At 36.5% G+C, this 23,852-nt stretch overlaps 2 protein-coding genes across 4 annotated transcripts; one reads left to right on the forward strand and one right to left on the reverse strand.

Moving 5' to 3' along the window:
* Window positions 1-14,046: 14,046 nt before the first annotated feature.
* LOC126726501 (sister chromatid cohesion protein SCC4) lies at window positions 14,047-21,557 on the forward strand. Its single transcript, XM_050431770.1, has 12 exons — window positions 14,047-14,565; window positions 14,674-14,815; window positions 15,042-15,158; window positions 15,365-15,866; window positions 16,250-16,288; window positions 16,373-16,494; window positions 18,099-18,245; window positions 18,403-18,492; window positions 18,579-18,703; window positions 19,392-19,597; window positions 20,858-20,982; window positions 21,112-21,557. The coding sequence occupies exons 1-12, from the start codon at window positions 14,201-14,203 to the stop codon at window positions 21,298-21,300; spliced, it is 2,169 nt and encodes a 722-aa protein (XP_050287727.1). The 5' UTR covers window positions 14,047-14,200; the 3' UTR covers window positions 21,301-21,557.
* LOC126726508 (NAD(P)H-quinone oxidoreductase subunit N, chloroplastic) lies at window positions 20,984-23,401 on the reverse strand. 3 transcript variants are annotated; one of them, XM_050431790.1, is made up of 5 exons: window positions 22,880-23,401; window positions 22,678-22,794; window positions 22,477-22,562; window positions 22,209-22,295; window positions 20,984-21,235 (listed from the first exon to the last, which is right to left on the reverse strand). In XM_050431790.1, the coding sequence occupies exons 1-4, from the start codon at window positions 23,294-23,296 to the stop codon at window positions 22,232-22,234; spliced, it is 684 nt and encodes a 227-aa protein (XP_050287747.1). In that variant the 5' UTR covers window positions 23,297-23,401; the 3' UTR covers window positions 20,984-21,235; window positions 22,209-22,231. The 3 variants fall into 3 exon arrangements, with proteins under 3 accessions (XP_050287747.1, XP_050287755.1, XP_050287739.1); XM_050431798.1 differs by lacking the exon at window positions 20,984-21,235 and having other exon boundaries at window positions 21,833-22,295; window positions 22,889-23,399; XM_050431782.1 differs by lacking the exon at window positions 20,984-21,235 and having other exon boundaries at window positions 21,833-22,295; window positions 22,880-23,398.
* Between the last annotated feature and the right edge of the window lie 451 nt (window positions 23,402-23,852).

Below are 23,852 nucleotides of genomic sequence, written 5' to 3' on the forward strand. Positions count from 1 at the left end.
TAAACTGATGTGTCATTAATCATAAAATGTCAAATATTCGCTGGCATTACAGAATAATGTATCAACCAGTCAACTCTAGAGACCATATTTAATCATGAGACGAGACTAATTATTTTTTTAATGTTACATCAAATTTAAAATAATAATAATGGAGGATTGATGGGGTACCAAATGTTCGTTGTGGAAGTTAGCTACCATTTTTGCATTTTCCAAGTAATGACATAAGAAGAGGAATAAGTCTACATAGAGAACAATGAAAATTAACAGAAAATTTATGATTGAATTGTCAGGTTTAAATCCTCAGTCAAAACTCAAAAGCTACTGTTAAAGTAAAAGTCAAGAGATTAGAAGAATATAAAATCACTTGCGAAATTGCGTTGCAGTATGAGTATCATGACCAGAACCTTTTGACTTTGGATGTACATCTAGAAGAGTAGTCGAGACTGTATAGCTTATGGTTGTTATTTATGATTTTTTTTTAATAAATAAAATTATTCTGATTTTTTAAAATATATAAAATGATTCTGTTTAGTCAAAAACGTCCTCTTTAAGTATCTATTGACTATTGGTTTAATAAATTGCAATAGTAAATGTGTTGCACTTTCATAAAGAAGGTACAAGGAATTAAAAAAATATTGAAAAGGAAATGAGCGTGGTCCCTCCAATAAATTATTATTAAATTAATTGCATTACCGTGATATTAGTAATTTCTTAGTCAAAAAAATCGACAAAGGCATGCACTTAGAACATAGTTTTGGGCCTCTTTATCAAGAATTATTAGGACACATGTGACGTTCATCAAAAAAAAAAATTTAGGACACATGTGACGTGCGTGACTTTTTTTAAATAAAAAATAAATCAAATCAAATTGAGATTGTAATACAATTTAAAAAAGAAAAACTATTACGTGAACAAAAACAAGAAAATTTTTTTTAATTAAAAAAAAAAAAAAAGAGTATCAAGGACTATGGGCTAGTACTTTAGAAGTTTATTAAGTACAATAAATTACAGATTATTCAAAAAATTTAACTTGTTATCCGTCATTTGGTTGTTAGAACGAGCATCTGCCAATAAAGCCATTGGCTAACGTGTCTTCTTTTTTAATTCCATCCTGAAAGTGAGTTAAAGTCTTTAGCACTTGACCATGCTTCAAAAAAGGAGAAAGAATTGGCCGAGTAGGCTTGTTTTTGCATCTTATTTATGGTCAGCTTTCCCCCTCATTAGCCCTTAAATTAATGTTGTGGTTGTTGTTCTACTTGTAATCTATCATAATACCCCAATAATACTCCAACTCCAGCTAGCTGTTTTGTGAGACGATGTGTTCTGTTGATCCAAAAGAAAAAAAAAAAAAAAATTGGGCTTGTGTCCCACATCGGGTGCATGAGTGTAGTTCTTAGTGTTTATATAGAGCTCCACGTCTCCAACTGCTGCTAGCAGTTTTGTGAGATGGCGTGTTCTTTTGATAAAAAAAAAGTAATTCATCATAATATCAGAACATATGGTCCTAAGTTTTAATCCTATCTTCACTAAACCTTCCATTTAAAAATAAATCAATAAATAAATAATCTTACTTATTAAGATCCACTTATTTAGGGCCTTAATAAGTGGATCTTAATCCACCTGTTCTGATACTATGATAAATTACGATAAATTACGAGTAGTACAACAACCACAACATTTTCACAACTAAGCTTAGCTAGCAATTTGCTACTAATTCTCATTTGGTTTCACTATTAACATCATTTTTACCTACCGTTAATAGATTGTCACTTAGGATTTGCTGTGAAATTGTGGCCCTAATATTTTTATAAATTACCGATTGTCTCAAAATTTTAAATTGTTAGAAAATAGTGACTGTAATCATTTAACCATTATTCTAATGTAATAATGGTAATTTACTAAAATTATTGAAATTTTATTTGACTATTTTAAACTTAGTTGTATGTTTTTAATTTTCTATTAAGTAGCTATATTTTCTAAGATTATTTTAGGTGTGCATGTGACATATAATCCATTTCTTAAGTCAAAAGTCAAATATTCTCATTAAGAATTTGAACGGAGAAGAGTAACAAGATGAAATTGACTTGATTTTGAAAGTAAAATTTTTTATCTTTAGTTAAAGGCTGAAATTGTAATAATTTATAGTTGAGGGACAAAATTAAACTTTATTCAATAGTTTGAGTAATAAGTTAACAATTTAGCTGATTCCTTTTACAACTATAACCATCGGAAAAAAGTTTTATGGAGTCAATGATTAAAACTTTGTTGAAAAAATTGGGACTCCTTAAAAATTTTAAAATTTATGGATGTATTTTAAAAAATAAATAAACTACACTTTACCCACATGTAATTTGAAGTGGTTTTACTTTGTCTACCCAATTTAAAAAGTAAAACTTTGGCCCTTGAGGTTGTTTGTATTGTACTTTTTTTAACCACCTCTACCCCAGCCGTAAAAGAAAAACATACTATACCATCAAAATAAACCAAAGTTCCATGTTAAAAGCCTTGTATCAAAGATCTTAGGCCTAATTTTCACCCAAATTGGGTATGACTTGAGTGTACTTTGTTTGTAATGCTCACTCAAAGATCATTTTGTTGTTGAAGAGCTTATGATAGTTGTCAAAATTGCGATCTGGATCGTAGGATTGCATGATTTTACAATCCCAAAAAGTTTAGGATCGCACTAGGATCATAAAAATAGTAGAATCATATGTAGGATCGTGTAAGATTGCAAAAATGGTAGAATTGTATGTAGGATCGTGTATGATCATATAAGATCATATGAGATTCTACTGATCCTACCAAAACATAAATTTTTGGATTTTTTTATGGGATAAATTTTTGGTTTTAATGAAACTTTAAGAGTTTTTATTTTTCCATGTTGTGATTGTATAACTTTTTTTTATAAAATTATGTCAACCTAAGCAAATTTTTTCTGGTTTCTAGCTCACTTGTAATCAAAATGAAGGAATGCTTAATCAATTCTAAATGAAAAATTTGATGTTGGCTTTACTGCCTTTTAAGCTATAATGTTGCTAAATTTGTTTGATCAATATACTAATTTGTGTTATAATATTACTAAAATGTTTTTTTATATATAATTTTATTAGTTATGCTTGTATTTGTATATTGATTGATTGATTTTTTTGAGCATGCTTTGTAATTGTTATTGAGTGGTATAATTTGAATAGTTGAGTGTGAAGTTGTATCTTAATATCTTTTGCAGCTCTAGTTTACAAATCTGCAATGTCTACATAGATGATGAAATGGATAATGATGATTAGGACGGTGGTTATAACTTATAAGAATCTTAGAATGAGAATAATTAAATGTTCACTCTATCTTAATATTCATCTTACTTTTGGATTTCATATTGTAGTTAGCTAGTTTCTATTTACGTGATTATTCAACATGCAAAGTCATTATCGATGTGTTTTATGCTTTAAATCTAAAAATATGTAGGATCTTATAATTTACAATCCGATCCTACGATTCACGATTCTACTTACCTTCCATGATCCTACGTAGGATCCCAATTTTGACAACCTTAAGCTGATCAGATTTGTAAAAATGATCTCGATTCATGCACACTCATGATTGGAAAAATTGGTATGTTATAGAAATTTAAAAAAAAAAAAAAAAAAAAAAAAAAACAAACAAACAAACTTTGTAAGTTTGTTTTCTTTCTTAGATTTACACTATGTTTGGGGTTCAAATGATAGCACAATAGTAATGACATCATTTGTCGTACCTTATATTTGTGATTTGAAACCCTCCTCTTCCCCTCCCCCGTTTCTACTTATTTTTACTATTATGTCCATAATATTTTATTTATTTTTTAAAGAAACAAGGAAAAGTATCTCAATTCCCTCTCAATTAACGAAAGAAATGAGTTTTTCCGCCCACTTTTGAGAGGAATGCATAAAGAAATAGAATGTAAATGAGAAAACGTTATATCCGAAGCTGGCAGAAAAGAGGTTATTTATGCCACCAATCAAGAGCTGCCACGTCATATATTCAATGAAGCCTCAGTATGCTCTATCACACATGATTGTAGCTCAAATAAAACCCAAATCATCAAACACGGAAGCCCTTACCTGGAGAAACAGCACCAGCACCAACGCCTCCTCTCCTCTGACCAACGTAGCTCCTCCCTGCCGCTAGAGCCGCCGCAGCGTTGTTCTGAGTCGGTGCCCACGCAGTATTTTCAGATGTCAGATTTCGCTATTTTCGTGGGTTGTAGCTAACAACGTCCTTCCTCACCCAAACACAGAACCAAAAAAATAAAAGAACACAAGCATAAATTTAAAAAAAGACAGACAACAATTTTGTTTCATAAGCAGAATTACATATTTACAAAAAAAGACGCTGGACATCAAATTAAAAGTAAAAACCCCCCAAAAAAATCCAAAAAGAAAAAAGAAAAAACAGAAATTGGAAATGATTGAATTTTAATAATTCTTATGATCTAAGAACAAGCACAAGGGTTATCAATGACAAGTGTAGCAACATCCTCATCTCCACCCCTAAAAACCAAGTAACCAACTGCGAGACCAAGCACAATAGCCACGAACAGGGCGGCTTCAGCACCTCGCGGCGGACCACTTGGATTTGGCGGTCTTTCTGTCGCCTTGCTGCAGCAAAGGGTCCTGAATCTGGGGTTTAGGAGGATTGGAGGCTTTGGCAGCGGAGATGAGCTTGAGTAAAAGGCGAAGACGAGGAAACAATCGAGAAGGGAAAGGGAGTAACTGATCCATTGTCCAATCGTCAAACTAGATCGTCACCTGGTTGTCCACGCAGTATTTGGGTGCATGGGTGCCAGCTCAGAACGACGCCGTGGCAGGGATGAGCTCTGTTGGTCAGAGAAGAGGAGGCGTTGGTGCTAGTGCTGTTTCTCCAGTTAAGGGCTTCCGTGTTCGATGATTTTGGTTTTATTTGAGCTACAATCTTGTGTGATAGAGCGTATTGAGGCCTCATTGAATATACGACGTGGCAGCTCTTGATTGGTGGCGTAAATAACCCCTTTTCTGCCAGCTCCGGACAGAACGTTTTCTCAATGTAAATATAGTCATTCACTTCCTTTCCACGAAACTCCTCAACATGGGAATAAATGAAATTTATCTCTTTAAAAATCCAATCCATTCTATTTTATTTCTTTCTCTCTTCTAAGCAAGTTGTTAGGTGATTCCACGTGTTATGGCCTTACGGGATTTATGAGTTTTTTTTTTTTTTTTCTTATATATGTGAAATAAGAGTATTATTTTTCCCTAATTCCTTACTTTATAAATCTTCAAATGCTTTAAAATTTAGTGTCTTTTTACCTAGTATTGTTACATTTTGGAGTTACATTATGTTAGAAATACTGGAAGATTGTATTGTATTTCATAATGAGAGAATATACATCAGAGCCTTATATAGGAGGCGTAAGTGTGCAGTACAAGTAAAGTGTAGTACAAGTACAAGTGTGCTATACAAGAAAGGTAATTGGGCCTAAAGCCCATAATATAATATAATATAATATACATTAACAGCCCCCCTCAAACTCAAGGTGGATGTGAGACCAACTTGAGGTTGTCAACTAAATCACGAGTGCGTCTCTTAGGAAGTGACTTGGTGAAGATATCTGCAAGTTGATCTTTGGAGGAGACGGAGAAGAGCTTAAGAGCACCATGGACAAGATGATAACGGATAAAATGACAATCAATCTCGATGTATTTAGTCCGTTCATGAAAGACATCATTGTGAGCAATATGAATGGCACTCTGGTTGTCACAATAAAGGGGAGTAGCAGAGGAGGTGGACACACCCAAATCCTTAAGAAGCCATCGTAGCCAAAGGAGCTCAGATGTGGTATCAGCAAGGGCACGATATTCTGCTTCAGTACTAGAGCGGGCCACAAAAATTTGTTTCTTACTTCGCCAAGAAATCAAAGAAGAACCAAGGAGAAAGCAATAACCTATAGTGGACCTGCGATCAGTGGGATCCCCTGCCCAATCAGCATCAGAAAATGCACGAAGTACAAGAGGAGACTGAGCTGAGTAGAAAAGGCCATGGAAGAGAGTGCCCTTCAGATATCGAAGAATGCGCAGAACAGCAGCATAGTGAGTAGATCGTGGAGCAGACAGATACTGGCTCACCTGATGAACAGCATAGGAGATGTCTGGACGAGTAACTGTGAGATAAACTAGGCTGCCAACCAATCGTCTGTAAAGAGAAGGATTAGACAATGGTTTCCCCCCCGAGGGTGTCAAATGCGCATTAAGTTCAACCGGAGTGTCAACAGTCTTGCTGTCAGTGAGTCCAGCTCGAGATAAAAGGTCAGAAGCATACTTGGCTTGAGTAATATAAAGACCATCTGTGGAATGAGTAATTTCAAGACCCAAGAAATAACTAAGATGTCCAAGATCTTTCATCTCAAATTGCTGACTGAGAAAATCCTTGAGTTCTTGAATGCCACTGAGGTCATCACCAGTTATGATCATATCATCCACATATAGAAGAAGCAAAATGGTGTCTTTATCAGTACGACGAAGAAATAAGGCAGAATCATACGGACTGGCAGTGTAACCCAAGCGAAAGATAGTGGAGCTGAACTTGGCAAACCAAGCTCGTGGAGCTTGTTTAAGACCATAAAGTGCACGTCGAAGATGACAAACCTTGTTTGAGTCAACAGAGAGACCAGGAGGAGGTTGCATATAGACTGCTTCACTCAAATCCCGATTAAGGAAAGCATTTTTAACATCCATCTGAAAAAGATCCCATTTACTAGCAGCAGCAACAGCTAAGAGGGCACGAACAGATGAGATACGAGCAACTGGAGCAAAAGTCTCTTCATAATCAATCCCATACTCCTGTGTAAAACCTTTTGCAACAAGACGAGCCTTGTAGCGCTCAATGGACCCATCAGAGCGAGTCTTGATCTTATAGATCCACTTACAACCAACCACAGACTGTCCAGGAGGGAGAGTGACCAGATCCCAGGTATGGTTTTTGGTTAATGCATCAAGTTCTTCTTTCATTGCAATCTGCCATAAAGGGTCAGTGGAGGCCTCACGATAGGTTTGAGGCTCGTGAAGTGTAGCAAGGGCAGTGTAACAATGATAGTTAAGTAAATGTGTAGGAATGGATCTTACCCGGGTTGAGTGGCGATGTGGAATGTCTTGTGGAGGATCTTCAGGCGGAGCAGGAGCAGGGGACCCAGGCTCAAGGTGGGGTAGCTCGTCATCAACCTGTTCATCTTCAACCTGTCTAGGAGAAGCATCAAAATATCTGGAGAGAAGTCCAAAGAAGGATCAAAAGTATTTGTAGAAGGAACAAGAGACTCGTCTGGAAAGATTTCTAAAACAGAGGAGTTAGTCAAGGAAGAACGAAAGTGAGAGAGCTCAACAAACAATCGGTGTTCCCAAAAGACAACATTACGAGAAACACGAAGACGATGAGAGACAGGATCATAACACCTATACCCCTTTTGAGTTTCGCCATAACCAAGGAAACAACAAAGTCTAGATCGAGGCTCAAGTTTGTTGTGCTCATGAGGCTGAAGAAGAACGAAACAAGCAGATCCAAAGGATCGAAGGTGATGATAATCAGGAGGTGACCCAAAGAGACGCTCATACGGAGTCTGATTATGAATGACAGCACTTGGAATGCGATTAATCGCATGAACAGCATTAAGAGCAGCTTCACCCCAAAATGGGGCAGGAACTTTGGCAGAAAGAAGAAGAGCACGAACAGTGTCAAGAATATGACGAAGTTTTCTTTCGGCTCGACCATTTTGCTGAGAGGTACCTGGACAAGTTAGATGATGCACAGTGCCATAGGAATGTAACAAAGCTTGAAAAGCATATTGAGTATATTCAAGAGCATTATCAGAACGAAAAGTTTTGATACGTTTGGAGAATTGGGTTTCAACCATTTTGGCAAAGTTGCTGTATATTGGTAAAATTTCAAAACGAGATTTCATAGGAAATATCCAACTATAACGAGAATAATCATCAATAAAGACAACAAAATATCGAGATTCACCAATACTAGCAACAGAAGAAGGTCCCCAAACATCAGAATGAATTAACTCAAAAATACTATTAGAAATGGATTCACTGTTATTAAAAGGCAAAGCTGGTTGTTTTCCTAACTGACATGAAGTACAATCAAAATTGTCTTTGGACACAGAACCCAACAGACCCCTAGAAGCTAACTGTTGTACCCGAGAAGATGATGCATGACCAAGACGAGAATGCCAAAGTGCAAGAGATGGTAAGGAAGAAACTGCAGCAGCTGCAGCAGCAACAGAAACAGGAGCAACAGGTGGAAGATGAAGATTGTCCACGGGAAACATACGCCCAACTCTAGGGCCGGTCCCAAGCTCTTGTCCCGTCCTCGGATCCTGCACAATACACTCAGAATAGTCAAAAATAAGGCGATAACCTAATTCAGCTAATTGTCCCACAGAGTACAAATTATAGGATAGGTCAGGTACATGGAAGACTCCAGGAACAGAAAGGTTAGAGGTTGAAACAAAACCTAAACTATTTCCATGCATGGTGGAACCATCAGCTATATGAATATTTAGAGGATGTGGTGCAGGGTCAAGTTTGGAGAATAAGGATGAGTGAGGTGTCATGTGATTGTAGCAGGCAGAATCAAAAAGCCAAGTTTGAGACTTACTGGGTAGAACAGATAGGGCAGTGGAAAGAGATGCATTACCAGCCATACGAACAGCCTGAGCTATGATCTCCTGTAGTTCAGTGGGGGAGAGGTTGATAGTGGATCCAGAAGACTGGGACTCAGCTGAGGTGGAAGCCATTGGCGGAGTAGGCTCAGTATTAGCAACAGCAGCAGTAGATTTGTTGCGACGGAAACAAGTCTCAATGGTGTGGCCAGAACGCTTGCAATAGTTGCAGACTTTTTTGTTGGACTGCTTGCGACGATTGTGAGAGTCAGAGGAATCACTTGATTGCTGAGGTTGCTCTATGAGTGGAGTAGATGGAGTAATAGCCAAAACATTGAGCTTATTCTGGGCTTGAAGGGTTGCAAGACGAGCTTCTTCTCTAACTAACTCATTCACAGCAGTATCAAGAGAGGGAGCAGGACTGCGATTTAGAAGCTGACCTCGAATGGGCTCAAAGTCCTTGTGAAGTGACATCAGGAATTCATAGAGGCGAAATTCATCTCTGATGGAAGCATATTGCTGAGCATCCTTTGAGCATGCCCAAGTTGGATCAGAAAGGTCAATTTGGTCCCAAATGTAGCGAAGCTGATCATAATAGTCATTGATGGATTGCCCTGGTTCTTGCCTGAGTTGATGCAATTCAACCACTAACTGATATTTCATGGATCCATGAGTAGTGGAGTACCTTTTGGCCAACATATCCCATGCAGATTTTGCATCATCAAAGCTGCCCAACAGATTGGAAATAGAGGGAATGGAAGTGTTCCGAATCCATGTGAGGATCATGTGGTTATGACTATCCCATTCAATCATGTGACCAAGAAAAACAGCATCTTCTTCACTTGCTTCCTTGACAGGAATAATCATTGCACCAGTACAATAATGCCAGAGCATGCGACCCTTAAGAAAACTGCGCATAGCTTGAGACCAAGATAAGTAATTTTTATTCCCCTCCAATACAGTATTGATGGGGCGAGGAACAAAATTATCCTTTTTATCCATTTAGAGACACAATATGCAAAAAAAAACAGCAGAAATGAAATCTACGCGAAAAACTGGGTAAGGAGAACCTGGACTGAAAAAGTCAACCCTGGAAAAGTCAACGGTCAACGGTCAACGGCCAGTCAAAGTCAACGGTCAACCTGAAGTCAACGGTCAAATCCAGATTCAGAAGGTGACGTCAGCGGATGACGCAAGCAGTGACGTCAGCAAGCTGTTAGGGCTGACGTCAGCGATGACGACAGCGAGGCTGTTGAGGCGCGTGGAGGCGCGTGACGGCGCGTGAAAAGAAGCTGCTGGCGCGTGTGGCGCGTGATCGGAGGCACAGCAACTTTGAACGGCGCGTGGGGGCGCGTGCAGTCTCCGATGGCGACGAGGCTTCCACGAGTGTGTAGATCGGCGCTGGACGATCTCAGTGGTACCTTCAAAATCGTAATCGGAGCAATAATTGCAGCGGAGCAGTGGTCTGTGCAGTGTGAAACTCCTTAACGACGGCTGCTGCAGGTCCGGAACCCAAGGACGACGGCTGGATGATGTCGGAAGTTCAACGGCGAGAGGCTGCAGCGGCAGTGTGATGGCGGAAGCGTTGTTAAAAAGAAAGCCACACTAATGAAGACAAGACTGCTAAGAAAAGGTCAGAGCAGTGGCTCTGATACCATGTTAGAAATACTGGAAGATTGTATTGTATTTCATAATGAGAGAATATACATCAGAGCCTTATATAGGAGGCGTAAGTGTGCGGTACAAGTAAAGTGTAGTACAAGTACAAGTGTGCTATACAAGAAAGGTAATTGGGCCTAAAGCCCATAATATAATATAATATACATTAACACATTACATTGTGAGAATAAAGGAATTATTTAATTTTATGGTTTTTTGGTGACAGAGTTATGCCAAGCATGTTTCTTCCATTGTTATCAAATTTCAACGAGTATTAAGCTTATACCCAGCCTTGAGCATGAGATTTTGAGCATTGAGCATGAGATTCTGAAATTGTTGCAAGGATATTAGAAAAGCTTAACCAAGTTGAGAATGAGATGTGGCTTTCTTGTGAGAGGAAAAAAGTAACTCGTAAAATAGCTATGTAGAAAAAAAAAAACTAGGAATTGGCTCCGGACAATGAGAAGGGATATGGGATTGCATTATTGGGGTCATAGCCTCATAGCCATAGCCCATAGGTGTTGTTCATAGGTATCCTTTAGTCGTTGGTTACACTGACTAGGTTATAGTTAGAGGGATGAAAAGGAACACATTTATGGTCTCCTTGATGAAGAAGACAAAAAGTGTCCTTGATGAAGAAGACAAAAAGTGATGGGCATTTGTACTGTTAGTTTGGTTGAATTTTTACCTTCTTATTTGGACTTTTTGTTACCTAGTCATTTATTAATTTAAACAAGTGATGCAGACAATCTGATGTATGTAGCTTGGTTGAAATGAGAGGGTATTGGACCTATTGGTCATTTTGATCTAATTTATTGTTTATTGGGTGTAACAACATATCGGTTGCTTATTTTATTTTTTATTTTTTTTGAAAGAGGTTGCTTATTAGTATGATGTAATGCCCTTTGGTGAGGTAATGGCAACGGTTGAATACATCATTTTTTACTCTTATATATATATATATATATATATGCTTAATCATGTAATTGATGTGTAATACTCAATCGCCATCTACGTGTAGTTTAAATCTACCACCTAAAACTGCCAGTTAAAACAATGATGTAATTATATTAGTTGACGATGATGCAAAAAAATCATCAATTCTATTCTCGTTTATTCTGTTGGACGATGATAGGACCTTTTCCGACAATCAAACTATCTAGTGGACGATGAAAGTACTTCTTCCGACGGTCAAACTACCAAAAATAAAATAAAATAATGGAGAATGGATAAAAGAAGAGATCACCATTGTGATGTTGGCCAAAGGCCCTCCTATGATCAAGTTAGAAAGGTAAAAAGATTCGTTTGCTCAAATTAGAGTGTAAAATGACTAATAATTGTGAGTATGAAATTGTGTACCTTTTTTACCTTTGTTCCTCTTGGGTTTTATAGGCTTCTCTTTTATTCTCCATAATAATGAATATTTGCCTTTATTATGTACAAAATGCCTTTAATGAATGGAGGGGTATTAAATTTAATGCTTCCAACTATCTTCTATCCGTTGGTCCATATGTTACACTTTGGCTGATTAACCTTATAGATGTCATTTATTTCTTTGATATTCCATTAATATGGACGATGATAATAGATTCACATTCATAAAATGTTATGGAAGACTTGACATTTAATACTACGGACGACCTTAGCCTTATGGACGATTATTGTAAATTTACACTCATCAGTTGACAACTTATTTTTTCCCCTTATTATTATTATTTTTTCAACCCACCAAACTAAAAATTAAAAATTTTACTCAAAATCATTCGTAGAGTTCCAAAAGCAAATTGACCAAGCCCTTTTACCCAAATCAGATGTCCAAACAATGAATTTTACGAATTTATGATCAAATCTTGATTTTGACCAATTTTGATAGTGTTTAAAATAAAATCTGATAGTTCACAAACAAAATGGTTTGACAATAATTATTTTATACATCTGGTATATATAACAACTTTCTCATAATATATGAGCCACACCAAGTTATGAATCTACATATTATAAGTGAGAAAATGCATATGCGAGACGCATAAGATATTTTTCTATTTTTGTTTGATGTACTAAAGCCATCTAGGCTCTTATTATAGTCTTTAACTAATGGTAGTATTTTTGATAAATGGTAGAATGGTTGTTGATCGATGTTTATAATGGTAGAGTGCAGCCCAACTTCCAAATCCTTTTATTATTATTATTATTATTTTGGTAAATATGAAAGTGTATTAACAAAAAACTAAAAAGGTCGAGTGTACAAGGCCATTACCTCTCATAATACAACCCAGCATTGTCATAAAATAACAATATAAATAAGTTCACAAACGGACTATTAAAAAGCAATAAATCATTACTAGAGCTCAATCATTTCCTAGCCAAGAAGTTTGCACCACTTGTTTGTTTCAAGGAAGCAGTGTTTCATCTTCCCTTCGAGTTTAGTTATATTTTTAGTAACTTCACTATGTTCTTTCTTTCTTTTATATATTTCAGAAAGAGGGCTCTATGTTGATGCGCAAGTTGTTCTCGTTGCCGGGTATAATAGAAATCAGTCTGCCCGAAAAGTTTTTGATGGGAAGGCCCAGTCCAAACTGTGTATTGTACATGAATTCTTGTTTAATTGAGTCTGGACCATGTGGACAATAACAAAATGTGAGTCGGGCCCAGCTAAACTTTTTCACTATTTAACCTCATTGGAGGGTTCTTAAAATCTTCTCTCTTTTTTGTCCCCAAAAAAAAAAAAAAAATCTTCTCTTTATTTTGAAATAAATTAATTGAATTTCACCACATTGTTAATAATTATATATATATATATATATACACACAAATAGGGATAGTTCAAAATATTTAAATGTTTATGAATACTCATTTTAAAATAAATAGATAAAGGATTGGATTTGAATTTTTGAGCTACACATCAAATTTGTTGAGGTTAAGATGAATTTTTCAAAGGCATCCATGTGTTTGGAATTAGCTTATAAGCTAGTTTTCTACTTTTTTTTTTCTTTTTTTTTTTAATTTCAAAGTACAAATATATTTTACCATACTTTCAACATAAAGTTAAAGATAATTCTCAAAAAAAAAAATTATAAAGTTAAATATCATACTAACAGTTGCTTATAGAGGAATTGTTAATAAACTATATTAGAAAAATTTTGACATCATACAAAAATGTGGGAGGACTTTCGTCTTGGCCCCCTAATCAGGTATTGTCCTCTTTGAAAATGGCGTTGAGCCGTCCTCAAGGATTTGCTCAATCCCACATCGGGAAGAGACGCCTCCCACTCATGCCTTATAAGTTTTTGGCCTAAGAATGAGTGTACCACTACTACATATGTGAAATACAGCAAATCTCAAAAATTGCTACCTCATACTGTGATAGTTAAACCCCAAAAGACACTTTTTTTGTGGGGGGACTTTCGTCTCGACCCCCAATCAGGTTATGTCCTCTTTGGAAATAACGTTGAGCTTTATTCCTCATTTCCAAAGAAGAAAAGGGGCCGAGATGAAAGTCTCCACAAAAAAATATATAAAAAAAAATTCAACAAAATTAATTACTTTATCATTTTTCTATAAAATATTTCTAAAATTAGTTTATAAATTAATATCCGCGTTATTTTAACATTTTCCAAAAGTTATCTTGTTCTCTTTTGCCACTAATTAAATTTTACTTGTGTAAATTTGAAATAATAATAATAATAATAATAATAATAATAACAATCCAATAATCCGTATGTTCAAATTTGAGGAAATGATGGAGAGGGAAGATTGAAGTTTGCAGCTCAAGTTTCTAGTATTTGCAGACTCAACTCAGTTTCACAAAATTCACATAATGATTTCTTTTCCCTCTACAAACAAGCCCTAACCCCCCTACACCTTTGAGTCATGGAAGCATTGGCGGAGGGACTTTGGGGACTAGCGGATTTCCACGAGGAGAAAGGCGAGATACACAAAGCGGTGAAGTGTCTCGAAGCCATATGCCAGAGCCACGTATCGTTCTTCCCCGTCGTCGAAGTCAAGACTCGTCTCCGAATCGCCACGCTTCTCCTCAAGCACTCGCACAACGTCACTCACGCCAAGTCTCACCTCGAGCGCTCCCAGTTGCTCCTCCATTCGATTCCTTCTTGCTTCGATTTGAAGTGCCGAGCCTACAGCTTGCTCAGCCAGTGCTACCATCTCGTCGGAGCTATTCCGCCGCAGAAACAGATTCTCAATAAGGCTCTTCAGCTCAGCACTTCTTCTGGCAACGAGTATGTTCAATTTTTTTTCCTTTTTCCTTTTGCAATTTTTTTTTTTTTTTTTTTTTTTGTGAATTGAGGTTCGTTTTTCAATTTTCATATAATCGTTGTGTTTGGTAGGCTTTCGGTGAAGTTGTGGTCTTGCAACTTCAATTCACAGCTAGCGAATGCGTTGATTATCGAAGGAGATTATCAGAGTTCAATTGCTGCTTTAGAGAGCGGTTATATCTGTGCAGCTCAAATTTCTTATCCCGAATTGCAGGTTTTGTTCTCTGTCTCCAACTACTTGTATTTTGATTCTTTCGTGCGTTTGGAACGGTGTTTTGGATTTAAATTCCTCTTTCGATTCTTTAAATTAGGGCATACAGTCGTACATTTTGTACTTAAATTCCTCTTTTATTTCTATGTTTTGTTAGATAGTGCATTTATCTCTGCTATGATGTGAGATTTTACAATCTGTTGTTGTTTGTTCTATTGCGTGTGTATAGATGTTCTTTGCAACTTCCATACTGCATGTGCACCTCATGCAATGGGACGATGAGAATTTGGTTGAGCAAGCTGTTAATAGATGCGATCAGGTCTGGGAATCGATTGAGCATAATAAAGTAAGTGTCGTCTTGTTTATTGTTGTATGCTACTATTTCTAACTTTAAATATGCGGTAATATGATTGAGAATGATTTGGAGAAAGAAAATTTTGGAAATATTTACCATTTCTAATGTTTTCGATTTTATCTCGTATGTTCATTGATTTCCCGTAATGCTAATTCTTGTTTGTATGACTACACTCTTGCCTCCTTGCACCTATAAAGAGACAACAATGCCTTGGTTTACTCTTCTACAATGAGCTGCTGCACGTATTCTACCGATTTCGTGTCTGTGACTACAAGAATGTTTCACAGCATGTAGACAAATTGGACGCTGCTGTGAAGGCTGATATGCAGCAAACACGGGAGATACAGGAGCTGACGAATGAAATAAACACCTTAAATCAAAGTCTCTCACGTTCTGACCTTCATTACAGGGATAGGTCAGCATTGGCTGAAAAACAAGCTCAGCTTCAAGAGCGGCTTAAAAGTAAGACCAGATTAAGTTCAAGTGGCCAGCATTATCTGGAGCCAGCATATTTTGGAAATGTGAAACGGACATTGGAAGATAAGCTTGAGCTGGCACCATCTCCTATAGATGGAGAGTGGCTACCAAAAAGTGCTGTCTATGCACTAGTTGATCTTATGGTGGTCATTTTTGGACGTCCAAAGGGTCATTCTAAGGAGTGTGGAAAGAGGATACAATCTGGAATGCATATCATCCAAGGTTGGTTTTCTTGGACTAAGATGCAGTTCATTGTTCTTCCCTTTGGTCTTAGTTAGTTTATTATAATTTATGAATGCTCTGCATCTCTTTCTTGTTAGAAATTGATTCTCCATTCATACATGGCCCTTCAGTTCAGATCAGGCTCTTATAGTAACTTGATTTCATTATTACCTAAATGAAAAACGTCACATCAGGGTTCGCTTAACTAGCATTCGGTCAATCATTGTAAAACAAGTTCCTAGGCTTTTACCTCTTTGAAAAATTAGTTCTTATACACCTAGTTGATCAGTTGAAATGGTCTTTGTTGCTTGTCAGTTGGGATTTATGAATTTCATATTAGTTGCAACAATGCTTAGAAATCTGAATAGTTTTCTTTCTTGCAGAGGAGCTGGTGAAGCTTGGAATAACTGATGGTGTGAAAGGTGAGCTTTAGCTTTTGATGATGCCTACAACAAAATGGTTTCAGTTCTAAGGTTATGCAAGCTTTGTGAAACTTTTTTGTGCAGAGGTGGATTTGCAACACTCTGCCATTTGGATGGCTGGTGTGTATTTAATGCTACTAATGCAGTTCTTTGAAAATAAAGTGGCTGTAGAGCTCACACGGTCTGAATTTGTTGAAGCACAAGAGGTAGGTATTATGCCTTCCTTATTGCCATGTTTAATTAGTCTCCTTTTCTTCTTTGAAAATTTTGCTTTTTTGGGGAAATGGGGTGTTGGAGGGGAATGGCTTGCCAACTTTTATCTATATCTCTGTCAATTTTTGGGCTTTCTGTTCAGATGCAAACACACCGTCCGGTATTCATGCTTGAGTTTAACATTAAAATTCTTTATAGCAATATATGAAATGGTATAATTGAATCATTAGGTTAAACCGCATTAATGCGTTCACAAAGTTTCTGTCCTAGTTTTTTAATTTTATCTTCATTAAGCCTAATTATTGATTGTATAGTGTTTGACATGGTTTTTTCCATACGCTATGTGGATGGTATTAGGGTTCTCTGCATTTGTTTTTGGAATGGAGAGGGACTGCTTCATGATGAAGATTTAGTTTTTCAACTAAAGGTGTAAATAGTGCCATATGATTTAAAATCAGTTATAATTTCTTACTTAACGGAATTAGATTTCAAAAATCTAAATTGTTTATTCCGTATGCTTGAGTGTGCCTCATGCTCTAACCAACACTGGTCTTTGGTCGGTCACTGGATTGGGATTGTGGAGAAAAAAAATTGAAACCTTCCCTCACAGTGGCAAGGCCTTACCTACCAAGAAGATAGTGAACTCTGACACCACCTCAATACTAGGCTGAGAGAGTGAACAAAAACAAATCCTTATGTTAATTTTCCCAAATCGATAAATGAAAAACAACATTACAATTACAACAACAAAATGCAAGAAGCAAGACAAAAAACTGCAGGTGGGTGTATAAATCCGAAGAGGGAGTGGCATTTGCATCAAGAATCGGGATGGCCCATTAAACCCACTATCTTTAGGTGAGAGACTCTCCCCAACCAAAAATAAAATTAATAATAAAAAAATATTAATTTATTCCTAGATTTGAGAATAACTTAACATAAAATAAATATAATTTCAGTGAGAATGCATCTGATGTGTGGACAACAATTTAAAAAAACAAAAAAACAAAACAAAAAACTCTTGTATGGACAGATTTATGGGTGTAGTCTCTAGAGAGGTATTAGAACAGGTTGGGAAAAATTCTCTGCCTTTCTTTCTTTGTAGTAGGGGATGGTTGGAGAATCTGATTTAAGCATGATGTGTGATGTGGAGATCAAACTAATAAGAATTTGTATTCTGATTCCTGATTTGTTTATTTTATTTCTAAGAGGAAAGATGCTTGCGGTCTCCTCACTTTAAAAGTCCAATTAGCCCAAGCTTCCCCACATTTTATACCAATAACAAGTATCCAAAGACGATCACCCTCCTCTCAAAAACTCCATAACCACTTACCCATCAAAGCTTAGTTAAAAGTGGGCAACTTCCTCACGCAAAATCCCACCATACGTGAGTAGTGCATGATATGGAATCTCCAACCACTTCATAAATCTATAGTTGCGTGCAGGCAATTGTTTGGATTGGAAACTTATAGTTTAACTAAACCTGTATGATTTGTTATACTAATAAATTTAGAACTTTGACTTGCTACCAATTTTTATAATGTGCACTATGTATTTTCAGTTCCAAAACAAACCAGTGTAATTTGTTCTCTGTTTGCAGGCTTTGGTGCAGATGAAAAATTGGTATATGCGCTTTCCAACAATTTTACAAGCTTGTGAAAGTATTATCCAGATGCTTAGGGGGCAATATGCCCATTACGTAGGCTGTTATAGTGAAGCAGCTTTTCATTATCTTGAAGGAGCAAAGGTAAACTCTTGAACGTGCAAGTTTGATGCCTTCAATAAAGCTTAAGGCGTGACTGTGTGTGTGGATGTTTATCTTGTTTAGCAAGTGCTTGAAACCGCAGGTGAATCTAATTTAATGAGAAATCCAAATTAAATGTTCACTTGTGTTGTTTGTTCAGCTCACAGAGAGCAAATCAATGCAAGCTATGTGCCAAATATATGCAGCTGTGTCTTACATTTGCATTGGTGATGCTGAATCATCTTCACAGGTGAAATATTTCTTGTAAAGTTTTGCATTTTCACGGTAATTTTTTTTTGCAGTGAATTATATTTTGACACAATATTTTATGAGCAGGCTCTTGATTTGATAGGACCTGTTTACAGAATGATGGAGTCTTTTGTTGGAGTCAGAGAGAAAACGGGTGTTCTTTTTGCCTACGGCCTTTTATTGATGAAACAGCATGATCTACAGGAAGCACGGTAGATGTTTCTACCATTAATTAACCTCTGTCCCCATTATAGTTTATCATTTTGCTTTATATTCAAAATAGTTTTCCTTTGATATTGAGATAAGTCAATTTATTGTGTTTTCCATGGGATTTGAAATGAACCCATTTCATTTCCTTAATATAATGAACTTATAGCATAATATCAATGGAACCTTTTATACATAAACTTGAGATGGTCCCTATATTTGAATCCCAAAAAAAAAAGGTCTTTCTTAGTCTCTATTTCTGCCACTCTCCCCTTTATACTATCATTGTCCAGACAATCAATTTATGCCTTCAAATGCCATGGAGGACCAAATGGAACAGTCTTCCCCAGAATGAGTCCTTCAATACCCTTGCTGACTATCTTATGACCGTCAGTTTGAACTTGTGGGTAAAAACACAAGCTTCTGGATAAAGAAAGGGTACAGAAAATGAAAACATTAAAAAAGGAACAACTGCAGTTCCTTTGCATGTTGACAACAATTTCTATGCCAAATCCTGGCATCCTCCTTTTTCCTTTTGTTTTCCATAAATATATTTTCAATCTTCTTGGATCCCTGGAGGTAAGCTAAACACAAATCTATAAAATAAATCTCACTGTTATAGTTCTTTATGTCAACCAACACAGTAATCTACTCTACCTCTCTCTCTGAAATAAGATGACCACTGTAATGCAGAAATCGACTGGCCAAAGGACTGCAGTTGACACACAATCATTTGGGGAATCTTCAACTTGTTTCTCAGTATTTGACTATCCTTGGGAGTTTGGCGCTTGCCCTGCATGACACTGTACAGTCTAGAGAGATCTTGAGATCATCCCTAACGTTGGCAAAGAAGCTTTATGATATCCCAACTCAGATTTGGGTGCTTTCTGTTTTGACAGGTATATCCCATTAGCTATAATCTCTCACATTGTTTATGACCACTAAGCTTTCACATTGCAACAAGGATTTTCCCATCATGTAGCATGCACAGGTTAGGACTGATCATTTCTTGGTTTATGGCTGGTATCACTCTTATATGATGTTATTCTATAAGGTATGAAATGAACTACCTGATAGATCATGACAAATCCACATGCTTGTGCATCTTTTTAAAATGGCAACCCTAATGTTGGGTTTCAGAATGATTTGTATGGTGTCAATGTGAGGTAGGATCTTTAGGAATTCAGAACTAAATTTAGGGTTCTTGATGTGATCTTGAAGGTTTCTTGAATAGGGTTTGATGTTTGAGGGTTTAGGTTGGTTAAGAAATAACAAATTGGAACTTGAATGAGTTTGATGGTTTTTTGGTGTTAAAACAGTGCATAGAATGAGAAACAAAGAAAAGATAGGTCCTGAGCAATTACTTCTAGGAAAGAGAAGGCAGAAAGAGGAGGCAATCACACCCTCACGACTTAAAATAAGCTGCTGAAATTTTATTATATTCGATCTCTCTATAAATTTTATTGACTACAGTAAAGCCTTTATATAGGTTATTGCTAAACCCTTTCTTAGAAAGATTAGGTCTCTTAAATAACTTATTCCTAGAGAGATTAGGGCTACTAATGACAAAAGAAAAGTACTTAAGAACTTCTAAGCCTAATGGGAAAGGTACTCAAAACATAAATAATTCTCATGAGCCTCTAATATAGCCCATATTCCAGAAATATTGAAACTACTGAAGTACCCTATTTTAGTATAACTTTAGTAAAATTGAGCCAGCAACTTTCTAACCTAAAAGAAACTTAATACTTCATAAAAGAAAAGTAGCATGGGAAAAGTGCCGAGAAGGACCCTTCATCAAAACTAGACCACAATTCTTGAATCTTTTTTGGTAATTAATCTTGTTTTTTGTTGAATCTTTACTGTTTGCATCATATTAGACCAAAGAATTAGAATTATGTTCAGTGTTCTAAGGGAAGGTTAGTGTACTTTTTCCTGCAGTATATTGTTTGTTTTGATTGGCATGGTACGGAATTCATAATTTTGCAGTTTAAATATCCAAGAATTATATTCAGTGTTCTAATTCATCACTCTGCATCTGAAAGTATTTTGCATATCATTAGTACCTGACACAGTTGAGTTGAACTAGAATCTTTGGTTTTGCAAATTTATTTCATTCGACTATCCATTTCTCTTGTTACTATATAATGTTCTTGCAGCCTTGTATCAAGAGTTGGGTGAGAGGGGAAATGAAATGGAAAATGTTGAATATCAAAGGAAAAAGGAAGATGAGATGCAAAGGAGACTTGCTGATGCACATTCATCCATTCATCACATTGAACTAGTAAGGGCAATCATCTTACTTTCATGCTTTTAGTATTCTTTAAAGTTTAGCTGACATACATACCAAGGTATCAGATGATTCAGATCAGCAGGTATTTAATGCTTATTTTTCTAATGTAAATATGTGCAGATTGACAAAGTAAAACTTGAAGTTCAGCAATTTCATGAGATTGACATCAAGCGTACAATCGCAGGCCCTTCCATGGGGGTCAATCTCGACATCCCTGAGTCCATTGGTCTGTCTACTCCGTTACCTGCTCCATCATCATCAAAGCTTGTGGATTTAGACTCTAGAAGGCGTGGGAAGAGGAAAATTTAGACACATGACATCCCCCCACCCCTCTCTTCCACTTTTTTTCAAATAGAAGTTCTAATTTTTATTTGTATATGTATTTTTCAAGGGGAAATGAATAACTAGTAGATTAAATTAAAGGAGATTGACACTAGTTCTTCTACCTATCTACCTATAGATTGTATAGTAGATGGATCCAGCACAATACAACATACTACATTAATAGGAGGGAAGATGTACAGTTATTGATTAGAATGAAGTTCTCTAATTTTATGCTCTCTCAATCTTTTCCCATGGAATAAATGGTAATGTAATTAGTTATTTGTGTACGCAAATAATCAATCCTGCAATGATTTTAGATGAGTTTTACTCTACTATTGCTACCATGTAGACTAACAGGGTTGATGATTGATTATTCAAGAAATGTAGATATATATTTTCGCTGCAACATATCTTGTAATTTAAATTGGTGCTTTTGTGGTAACAATCCATATATTCTTTTTCATGCTTTGGATTTGTATCGTTTATTGTGCAATGGAGGTTGTCTACATGGTCAAAATGTCTCACAAAAGTTAAATTTATTATCTTTTAATCTTATGATTAGATTTTCATATAACCTTTCAATATGTGTTATAACTTTTTGCTACGTAAGCAATATTACAAACCCCACAGCCACTTGCGTGTGGCTTATTACTTGCAAAATATCCTTGTTAAAGGAAACAAGAATAACTAGTTGTGTTTGTGTGTAATTTGTATTTCTGACAACATTAGTTCAACAAGAATATGGTACTTGGTAAATAATTTGTGAGGACTCCAGCTTATTTCCTGTACTCAGTTAATATTTTTCTGACTTTGTTTCATCCCTGCAGTACAGCTTTTGAGGCCTTCAGCTGGGAAGATTAGACTAAAGCTCGGCATAGGATAAAGGTATTTACTTCCATTTTGTTGACTTGTGCTATCATGCTCCCTCATTTGCTGTTAGTCCTGCAATTTCTTTGAGTGGCTTCCACACAACCTTTCTCCTGCGCATAGATTAGGAAGTTAACATAATATTCTCTGGTTAAGTGGTAGGAAGAATGTAGCAAATACTGTTGCAGAAAGTCAAGAACATAAGTGTTGTTGAGGATAGGCTTTGGTTTAATTTGGCCAAAACACCACCTTTGTACATGCAAAACAAAGGACTTATAGGTATGGATAACCTACCAGTTTCCACACTCGGCAATAACCCTGACTTTAGGCCTTAGGGTGGGAAGCAAAGCGAGAAACTGCAATTCTGACTTCGACAGAACCTGTGAATAAAGGTATGCAATGCAGGAAACTATAAGATTTGATTGCATTCTTTGTTGAGCTTCTTGTTAATCATGTTAGTGGTAAGGGAAGACATATCCTTTCACATATGTTTACCTTGGCTTCAATTATCCAGACCACAAGTCCTTTTGCATCAGGAGGCAGTGCAGCTAGCCTATAATCAACCTCTGGTGGGAAATACCATCTTGCGATTGGCTGCTTCCCTACATGGGCCTACAATTTAACAAAGCAAATGTAAAGCTGGTATGTCTTAAAGAACAGAACTGACATTGAGTTTTTGGGCACATAATTTACTCACAGGATGAACCTTGGTGAGGGTGGTCTCAGGATCTCCAAGGCCTCGAGCAGTGAGGTCGAGAAAATAGTAGCCCTGGTATCTGAGTCGGTTAAGGTAACGTCCCTCATAGCCTCCCTCATGTGGGGTGTAAATTGCAAGGGCTTTGTGCTCTTCCACGTCTGATAGCCATCGGCCTAGATCAGGTTTCACCAAATCCCCTCCTATGAAGTCCCCTATTCCTATACCACTACATCTCACCATTCCAACCCTTTTGTTTGCTTTATTATATCTCCCTCTCAACCCCATCATCATCATGTTTCTCTTTCCCATAATTGTTGTATCAATCAAGCAGTTGTTTCTTGCCCTTGGTGATTGCTGTTTCTGCTGTGGATTGAGTGAGGCAGGTGCTCCATAATTCAAGCATGCTGTGGCTGCCATTGTCTTGGTTTTGTGTTCTAGTTTCTAACCCAGAGACTAATACTAATAGTGGGGCAGAAAGCTAACCATAACATGAAAATGACAATGGGAATTAGATAAAGGTTATTGCATGCCATATTGGTTCTGAATTGTATGGTTGAGAAAAAGATAAGAAACAGCACTTCATGTACTTTGTGACGTTCAACTTGTGTCTAGGAACAAGTGGACCCTTGTAGCTGTAGGGCCAACCAAGTTCAATTTTCACCGTGAGTTATTGTCACAGCACAAGGCTCAAGCCAAAGCAAACCGAATTGCCGAAGGATTTTTAGAGGGGAGGGAAAGAGATGGCTGTTCAAATTATTGCTTGAATTAATAAATTGGTAGACAAATTAATTTTTATTAGGGTATTGATCCGAGAACTTTTGTAGCTTAGGATGCACATTTAGAAAGGGTCTACACAATACATGACTTAATAATATATATTAAAGAAAATCTATAAGCAATACAATAGAATTAAATAAAAAATAAAAAAACAAAAATTACATAAAATTATGAACATTAAGTAAGAATAGTGTTT

The sequence above is a fragment of the Quercus robur genome, chromosome 1 (genome assembly GCF_932294415.1).
Source record: "Quercus robur chromosome 1, dhQueRobu3.1, whole genome shotgun sequence".
In the NCBI taxonomy this organism is placed as follows: Eukaryota; Viridiplantae; Streptophyta; class Magnoliopsida; order Fagales; family Fagaceae; genus Quercus; species Quercus robur.

What these genes read in the sequence shown, in the direction of transcription:
- LOC126726508 (XM_050431790.1), bottom strand. Translation starts at nt 23,296, where the DNA reads ATGGCAGCCACAGCATGCTTGAATTATGGAGCACCTGCCTCACTCAAT. An exon ending in TCTGGATAATTGAAGCCAAG is followed by an intron (nt 22,563 to 22,677) that starts GTAAACATATGT and finishes CTTTATTCACAG; the next exon opens with GTTCTGTCGAAGTCAGAATT. An exon ending in ATTGCCGAGTGTGGAAACTG is followed by an intron (nt 22,296 to 22,476) that starts GTAGGTTATCCA and finishes ATCTATGCGCAG; the next exon opens with GAGAAAGGTTGTGTGGAAGC.
- LOC126726501 (XM_050431770.1), top strand. Translation starts at nt 14,201, where the DNA reads ATGGAAGCATTGGCGGAGGGACTTTGGGGACTAGCGGATTTCCACGAG. An exon ending in AATAACTGATGGTGTGAAAG is followed by an intron (nt 16,289 to 16,372) that starts GTGAGCTTTAGC and finishes TTTTTTGTGCAG; the next exon opens with AGGTGGATTTGCAACACTCT. An exon ending in CATGATCTACAGGAAGCACG is followed by an intron (nt 18,704 to 19,391) that starts GTAGATGTTTCT and finishes ACTGTAATGCAG; the next exon opens with AAATCGACTGGCCAAAGGAC.